Consider the following 8,698-nt stretch of genomic DNA (forward strand, 5'->3'; position numbering starts at 1 on the left):
ATTTCATATTTATTCGGTTAAAAAGTTGTCTTAAGTATTGTTTTATTATTCTTATTTGCTATCTTTTTTTTAGTTTTGTGCGCTGTTCTGTTGTTGTAAATTGGATGCGAAATAAAGAATCTTATCTCATCTTAATACAAAAGTCAGAGGCGTGTAATAATTTCATGAAACTGGACATCAATTTCCCGGTGGTTTCTTATGAATAACTGTTACTACTGTGCTGATTTTGCAGAAAACTCGATAATTTCTCATGAATAAACCTGTCTAATAAATGTTATTTTTCTCATCTATTTCACTATCCTTGACGAACTGCAAGTAATAAACAGTTTTGAACTATTTTCGACTTCACTACAGTCTAATTTTCTGTTATGTTTCGCTGTTTATTGTTACTGTTCATATTAAACATGTATTGTTATAAGTAACTTACCTCATATCAGCCTAACTATTCTATGTTTTATTACTGTGTACTAATTTAGCACTCCTCTGTATACTTATTATCCTCTTAATAAAACCAATATAAAAATTTTGAAGTAGGTCTACCCTTTATTTTTCAAAAACTTAAAAATCTGGTGTGGCGCACTCACACAACTTTCCTTGCCGTTATGAAAATTGATCACCTGACGCTAGTGTTCCCGCGCATCTCAAGTCTACTATTCAAAGATTTGAGCCAGCTGGTGACAGGGCAATAACGCTGGAGACACACATGAAGTCTGCTATCTCTTCATAGTGAATGATTTAATAGAATCAACAATAATTTGCAATTGAATAATCACATATTTTCGAATTTAAAGCTTATTTTCAATTTTAGGTGAAAATGTTACTGAACATTAATTGTAGAGATTTTCATGCTCAATCTACTCCACTTGATTTTTTTTGTTTCAATTGTATCTGTAGCCTGATAATTGGGAATCTATCTGCATTGATGGGGCGGAGCTCCTGAAATTTTTACAGATATGGGACATGTGGCAGTTGATAGAGCTTATCGATGACTATTTTAGGTATGAATTTGATCAAAATCGTTGGAGCCGTTTCCGAGAAAATCACGGAAAACCCTGTTTTTGACAACATTTTCGCCGTTTTAGCCGCCATCTTGAATTGCATTTGATCGAAATTGTTCGTGTTGGATCCTTATAGTGGAAGGACCTTAAGTTCCAAATTTCAAGTCATTCCGTTAATTGGGAGATGAGATATCGTGTACACACACACACACACACACACCACACACACACACACACACACACACACACACACACACACACACATACACACACACACACACACACACACACACACACACACCACACACACACACAACACACACACACACAACACACACACACACATACAGACCAGTACCCAAAAACCAGTTTTTTGGACTCGGACCTTGAAACGTATAGAAATTTAGAAATTGGGGTACCTTAATTTATTTCGGAAAGCAATACTTTCCTTACCTATGGTAATAGGGCAAGGAAAGTAAAAATAGTTCAACAACTAGATTCGACCCTAAAAAATATTTTTTCTACATTTCAACTTGAAAATGGATCAAGTAGGGTCGAAACTAGTTGTTGACTATTTTAAAGTTCTTGAAAAATAAAGGGTAGGCTACTACAAGATTTTTCTATTGTTTTTATTACCGTAATTTGTTGAAAATTATCACATGTAAGTGAAGTGTTTTTATTATCCTCTGTATGTTTTCTTATAAAATGTTATTTCCCGCTGATGGTGCAGAAAACGCGGATACCAGTCTGGCGGTGTTGGTGGTAAACGCTACGGACGCCGACGCGGGTGAGAACGCAGACATCCACTATTCGCTGGTGACGCCGGTGCCCGGCTTCAGCATCGACCAGGTGAGCGGTCAGCTGATCGCAAACCGCAGCGGCATCGTGGCTCGTGGCAAGGTCATCGACCTGGCCGTCGCCGCAACCGACAACGGCTCGCCGGCTCTGTCGTCGGTCGTCGCCGTTCGCGTACACGTCAGTGATATTGGCAGCGCCGACTCGCGGTTCTCGCAGGAGGAGTACAGGTAAAATTCATGAATTTATCCATTCATGGTGGTGGGGGAACGCACCAACTAAACTCCCCGACAGTAAAGCTCCCCGTCAGTAAAGTTCCTTTCAAAACCACTTTCGAGGGATCTACTGACGGCGTTAGCTGAGTTCCTAAGAGAGGAGCTTAACTGACGGGGAGCTTGGTTGTCGGAAGCGTCCAAGGAGCTTGGTTGTTCAGTAGTACCCTCTGAACCAGTAGGGAATTTGCTATCGGGGAGACTAGTTGACATTATCGTGCAAGGAGCTTGGTTTCTGCTAGTATTTTGCGTTGTCGTTCAAGAAAGTTTAAAGAATTTGCAGTGTCAAAATATATAAATCATTGTTACATTTTAAGTTGTAATTCATTTCTCTCATTCTCATTCCTTTACTTCTTTGGATATTTTTCATGCAACATGATTCATATTTAATGCTGATCTGCGTTATCTGTAGTTATATGCTATGAATTGGAATAATGAATTTGGTTTCACCTATTATATGATTGGCATACATCAATTAATAGTAGGAACATTGTCATCTTACCAATCTTACCCTATTTGATCATATTTTCCTGTACGATCACGACAACCAGACCCCTCATATCCAGCAGGGGATCTACTGTCGGGGAGCTTAGTTGTCGCCGACAACCAATCTCCTTCGTTCTATAGTTCTACGCCTTCATGCAATAGATGAAAAGTGTAAGAGTGAGACAACGTCTTCGAAGCAAAGTATTTTTTTGAATTTGACTTTATTGAGATTAAAACTGAAAATCAATCCAGAAATCCACAGAATCAATATTATCGGTTCACAATTTACTCTCTATTTATTGATGGAAATAAATTGGAAGTTACATTATTTGTTCAAATGCTAATTAATTATTATTATTAAATAAAGTCAAATTCAAAAAATTTACTTTGCTTCGAAAACTTTATGTCTTACACTTTCATCTATTGCATGAAGGCGTAGATCGAACTATTATACGAAATGTATTAATGAATGTATAAATTATTTCTTTTTATGCTTCCACAGAGTTATGGTCCGAGAGAATAGCCCAGCTGGAACGACACTTCTCCGAATGGCCAAATCACCAATGGCAATCGACGTTACAAGCATTCGTTACTCCATTGTGGACGGAAACACTGATGGGATGTTCTATATTTCTAGGTAAGTGGATAAGATTTTATAGTGAGAATCTTTGGTTATAAAAAGCCAATGAATTGAGACTATAGTCACTACCTCCGTGAACAAAGCCATAGTAGTGCATTCCGGTAACGTCAGCAAAGGTAGGGATCCTACACCAATAAAAATTTGTTGTTTTCAGCTGATCTATATCAGCTAGTGTTTTTATTGGTGTAGGATCCCTACCTGTGCTGACGTCACCAGAATGCACTATGGCTTTGTTTACGGAGGTAGTGCTATATTGAGGTCCACGTTATAATGTCAGTGTTTTGATTAGCAATGGTATTGCTATCCTTGTCTATAATTCAACAAATCGGAAAGCGCTATCTTCTGCTCTCTTTGCTCTGTTGCCAGATCTCCTCTTAACAATGTAGAATTGATAATTAATTAACAAAATATTTCATCTTAATTATGAAAATTCATTATGAAACTATTGAAAAATATAATTTCTTGCTTGGTAAAATATAATTGAGAATAAACAGTTAATCAATAAACCTTCATCAGCTACCGGTCTATAGAAGGCATAGACAAGACAGAGGATCGGCAACTTTGTTCTCCTATCTTTCTCCACTGCCATAACGTGGACCTCATTATAGTATTTTTTGTAAAAATTAATTAGAAAAAAATCCTATTTACCTGAATAAAATAATATTTTTAGTGGAAAATTGAACTTTTTAAAATCTGATTCAGTTTGAAAAGATTCACACTAGACAGGGAAATGGTGTAGAATTTCTCCATACTAAGGTGGATGTGCAACTGACAACACAACATCTCTTTCATTTCAGTTTTTTAGTTCTGGGTGGTTTATTTCATTTAATTTTCTTTTTTAATTTTTTCCTCTTTCATTTCGTTAGTTCTGGGTAGTTTATTTCATTTAATTTTCTTGTGATGAGTGTTTGATTTATTAACATTTGATTTGTTACGTTGTTAAATTTTGGAAATAAAGAATTGAAAGTTTACCTTTTAGATTATTTTCGGATGTTTATATATCTGTTTAATAATGAGATGCGCAGCTTAAAGTATTTTTACAAATATTCAATACATGTTAATTATCCAAGGTCTCTTAGTTCATCACCACTTGAAATATATTTTTCTAGGTCATATTTTTCAAAAGTTTAGTGCTAGAGTGTCAGCTTAATCTCTAACAAATATAGGATTATAGTTTTATTGCTTTATTGGATGAATAGATTTTTCAGTGATTTGAAAATTGAAGAGATAATTGTCAAGAGTGTAATAGTTCTGATTTACAGCTTTTTATTGTGTGTTTATCGATTTTGAGTGTGGTATATTTTACCAGAGTTCTACTGAAGAATGCTCTGATTTGGAATTCATAATCCTCTGGTACTTATCTGAACTTTTTTATGATAATATGCTAAAAAACACTCTAAATAAGTTCAAGAGCAGAAATCGCTGTTTTAAATTCTTCAATTTAAAAATGTTCCCTCACCTGACAGAAAACTTCTGTCTGATTATTACTACAGAGAAAAAATGAGGTTTTTTTAGCAATTTATTTCCTTCTTACTCATGATACAACTATAAAATAAATACAGAGGAACCTCGATTTAGTTCGTCTCAAAATGTACTATTATGAGGTTTGTAATAAATTGGGGTGTAATTTATCAAGGTTGAAAATGACTTGGAGGTCGAAAATTTGATTTTTTTAGTAAGGTACTTCGATTTTTTATTCTTATGTAGATACAAGTAGCCCTTACAATAGAGTTTATAAGTTTGAAAGTTTTATGAACGTATCAAGGGCCTGCAGAAAAATTAGTATAACGTGTTGTACTATATCGAGGTTCCAGTGTATCGCTTAACTCAATGGGTCATAAGCCCTGTTGCAAGAAAGATTGTCAAATTCCAATCATGTTTAAATGTCACGTGAACCAATTAGAAAAGCCTTCTCAAACAGCATTCTCTGATTACTCTCACTTCTCCTGGCATTAAATCATCATTGAAATTTAACAGGCTTTTGTGCAACAGCCTCATAGTCGTTTAATTAAATCATGAAAATAATTAAGGACTGAGAATTTTTTGAAGTGAACAACTGCAAGACTTAACCTATTTCGGACTATGTGTAACCTTATCTAAATTTGGGAGAGGAATAGCACAAGGTTACCTTATTTTTTCTTCCCTATCATTTTGATGATGTACTTATTGTAACAATTAATAAATAATTTCAATAATTCCTTAATTATTCCAATCTAAATTCTATTTTTCAATTAACATCATCTGGGTTCAAATTCCAAAAACTTTGTTATCAAACAAACAACCGTTTTGTATCGAGTCTTGTGTCACTCAATTTAATGTGTCTTAGTGCCGGTTGCACAAAAGCCGGTTGAATTTTAATCGTGATTAATTCCACGAGAACCAATCAGAGAAGCCGTCTTCTCTGATTGGTTCTTGTGAAATTAATCACGGTTAAAATTCGACCGGCTTTTGTGCAATTTCAATAAGTTCTCAAGTCTCTTATCATCTTATTTATCCATAAACATCACCATGAGTTGAATTCCAAAACCTTGTTATCTAACAAACAATCAAATTAATTATTATTAAACGAAAATCCCAATTAAATGCTGTAAATCACCCCGAAGCTGACAAATAATTTTTGTATAGTAGCGCTCATCGAATTTAAATCTAGCTGTTTACCCAGTTGTCAATATTTGCTGTAGCAGAAGTCTTCGGGGTGATTTACAGCATTTAATTGGGATTTTCGTATAATAATAATTATTCATTAATAAGCATTTGAACAAATGCAACTTTCAATTTATTTTCATCTGTAAACAATCAAATTGTTTTGTGTGACTAGTTCAATTTATAGATATTTATCGAGTGTGTTATTTTGCGTTACAGCCCACATGCCGAACTTCTACTGATGAAGCCTCTCGACCGGGAGAAACAGGACTCGTACAATTTGAAGGTGATAGCTGGGACATCGTCAGAAAATACGTCAGCAGTCCAGGTCTACATCGGTGTTGAAGACTCCAACGACAATGCACCCGAGTTCCTCACCTCCAACAAAGTTGTATTTTTGTCAGAAGCTGTTCCTATCGGTCATTCGGTTGTGCAGATGAGTGTAACTGATGCCGATCTGCCTCCAAATTCCGACATACGATTCGATATCACGTCCGGGAATGACTACAAGTTGTTTGATATTGATGGATTGAGTGGGGTTATCAGAGTGAAAAATGAGCTTGATTATGATGAAGGGGTGGCTGAGCATCTGTTGGTGGTTAGGGCGACGGATGGTGGCAAACCGCCCAATGATACTCCTCTATCAACCCTGACCACTGTCAAGATTGTCCTGGAAGACGAGAATGATAACACGCCCAAGTTCCCGATAACTGAGTACTTGGAGTTCGTCGGTGAAAATGAAGCGATCGGGTCTCCTGTGTTCACAGCGAGAGCCACAGATGTGGATAGGGGAGCTTATGGAAAACTGAACTACACCATTGTATCCGCTGCGGCGTCAGGGTACACAGATATCGATGATTCGTGGAAGTTGTTCCGGGTTGATCATGTGACAGGTTTAGTCACAACTAATGCGGTTTTCGATTATGAAGTGAGGAGTCGGTACGCGTTCACACTGACTTGTAGTGATGCGGGAGGTCGTACGGCCCGTGTCAGAGTCCGAATTGAGATTGAAAGCAGGGATGAGTTCCATCCTCAGTTCACTGAAAGAACGTACCATTTCTTGATGGGAGGACACGACCTGCCTGTTGGTCACGTGATTGGACACGTGACAGCTACCGACAGAGACAAGGGCCCAGATGGGAGGGTTGTGTATCAACTTACGACTCAACACCCCTATTTTAAGATCAACCGCACAACGGGAGCCATCATGATCAAGAAGAAAATCGATGCCGGGTTCGATTCAAGCCAGGATGTGAGTCTTGTGGTCACTGCTAGCTCTGGCAGACAAGGGTCGTTGACTAATATGAGTGTTGTTGAGGTTACAATAGATCCCCTCGCTCCACATGACACAAATTTGGTGTTAACTGGGAATGAAAGTGAAACTGCTCAGGTGACTTCCACGAGTGGAGTAGCAGGCTGGGCGATGGGACTATTGATTACACTAATCCTGGTAGTGCTAGCGTTTGGAGCCGTGTTTCTGTTTTTACATTGAGAAACAGAAGACACAAGAAAGTGAATAAGCCTGGGTTGAGTGGGGGACAGAGTACGGACACTTTTGTCGACCCCAGTGCCTTCGACACGATACCGATCAGAGGCGGTGTGTCCGGTGCGGCGAGTCAGTTCGGGCCACCCAAGTACGACGAGATACCGACCTACAGGAACAACAACACTAGCAGTTCCAACTCGGGTGCAGCGACCACTTCGGAGTTGTCCGGATCTGAGCAGTCGGGGTCGAGTGGGCGTGGCTCGGCCGAGGACGGTGAGGATGTGGAGGACGAGGAGATCAGGATGATCAACGAGGGACCTCTGCAGCGGGACGCCACCCGGCTCACCACAGATGACGATGACAACCTGTCTGATGTGTCAGTGCATAACACACAGGAGTATTTGGCGAGGTTGGGGATTGTTGATAACCAAGGATCGGGGTCGTCTAGGAGGCACTCGGAGAGTTTAGTTGCCGGTCCGAGCAAAGACACGATGCTGCACCACCAGGGTGTGGCGCTGCATATGTTTGACGAGGACGCGACGGGGGAAGCGGACATCACGAATCTCATCTACGCCAAGCTGAACGACGTGAGTGGCAGTGAACGTGGCAGCAGTGCGGAGGACGTGGCGGGCAGTGCGGGGTCCGGGGCTCTGGTAGCGGCCGTCGATCACGCGTTGGTGCTGGGAGGGTACGGAGATGTGCCCGACAGCACACATCAACCATCCATGACCGGGTCGTTAAGCTCGATAGTGCACAGTGAAGAGGAACTGACAGGTAGTTATAACTGGGATTACCTGTTGGACTGGGGTCCCCAGTACCAACCCCTCGCGCATGTGTTTTCGGAGATCGCGCGACTGAAAGACGATACCGCTTCAGTGAAAAGTGCGAACAGTGGTGCTTCGAGCGGCAAAACTAAACCGCCCCTCATGAAAACAGTCGTGCCGCCCCCGCTGCTCACATCGGTGGCTCCGCGCTCGATTGCCGCCCCCGTGTTGGCAGCCAACCGCAACCCGCCCCCGTCACAAATGCTGCTGCTACCGCGGTCACCCATCTCCCATGACGCTGGGGGCGGATTCAGCACTTCTTCCGCCATGTCACCCAGTTTCTCTCCCTCCCTGTCACCCCTGGCCACACGGTCCCCCTCAATTTCCCCTCTCGTCACCCCCGGCCACCCCCCCTCGCACCACCTTCGCCAGAGGACACTCAACACCGATACTGAACTCAGGATCTAGTAACTTCCCAAAGTCGATTACCTTCTATCGTTTAGTGTTTGTCTCTGGCCTTCTGCTTTGCATCCTCACTGATCTACAACAAATAATATTCAAACACAGCTTTAAACCTCTAAAAAATGAGGTTCAAGCTTTCAAACCTCATCAAC

General features: G+C 40.2%; 1 protein-coding gene across 1 annotated transcript in view; it reads left to right on the forward strand.

Moving 5' to 3' along the window:
* Nucleotides 1-8,698, forward strand: part of LOC111047863 (protein dachsous-like) — a gene marked incomplete in the record, with an annotated part of 507,664 nt that extends 498,966 nt beyond the window's left edge. Inside the window, 4 exon segments of the mRNA XM_039429132.1 lie at nt 1,729-2,023; nt 3,054-3,188; nt 6,054-7,321; nt 7,324-8,698. Coding sequence (XP_039285066.1) covers nt 1,729-2,023; nt 3,054-3,188; nt 6,054-7,321; nt 7,324-8,552 — 2,927 coding nt within the window.

Source organism: Nilaparvata lugens, chromosome 5 (genome assembly GCF_014356525.2).
Source record: "Nilaparvata lugens isolate BPH chromosome 5, ASM1435652v1, whole genome shotgun sequence".
NCBI lineage: Eukaryota > Metazoa > Arthropoda > Insecta > Hemiptera > Delphacidae > Nilaparvata > Nilaparvata lugens.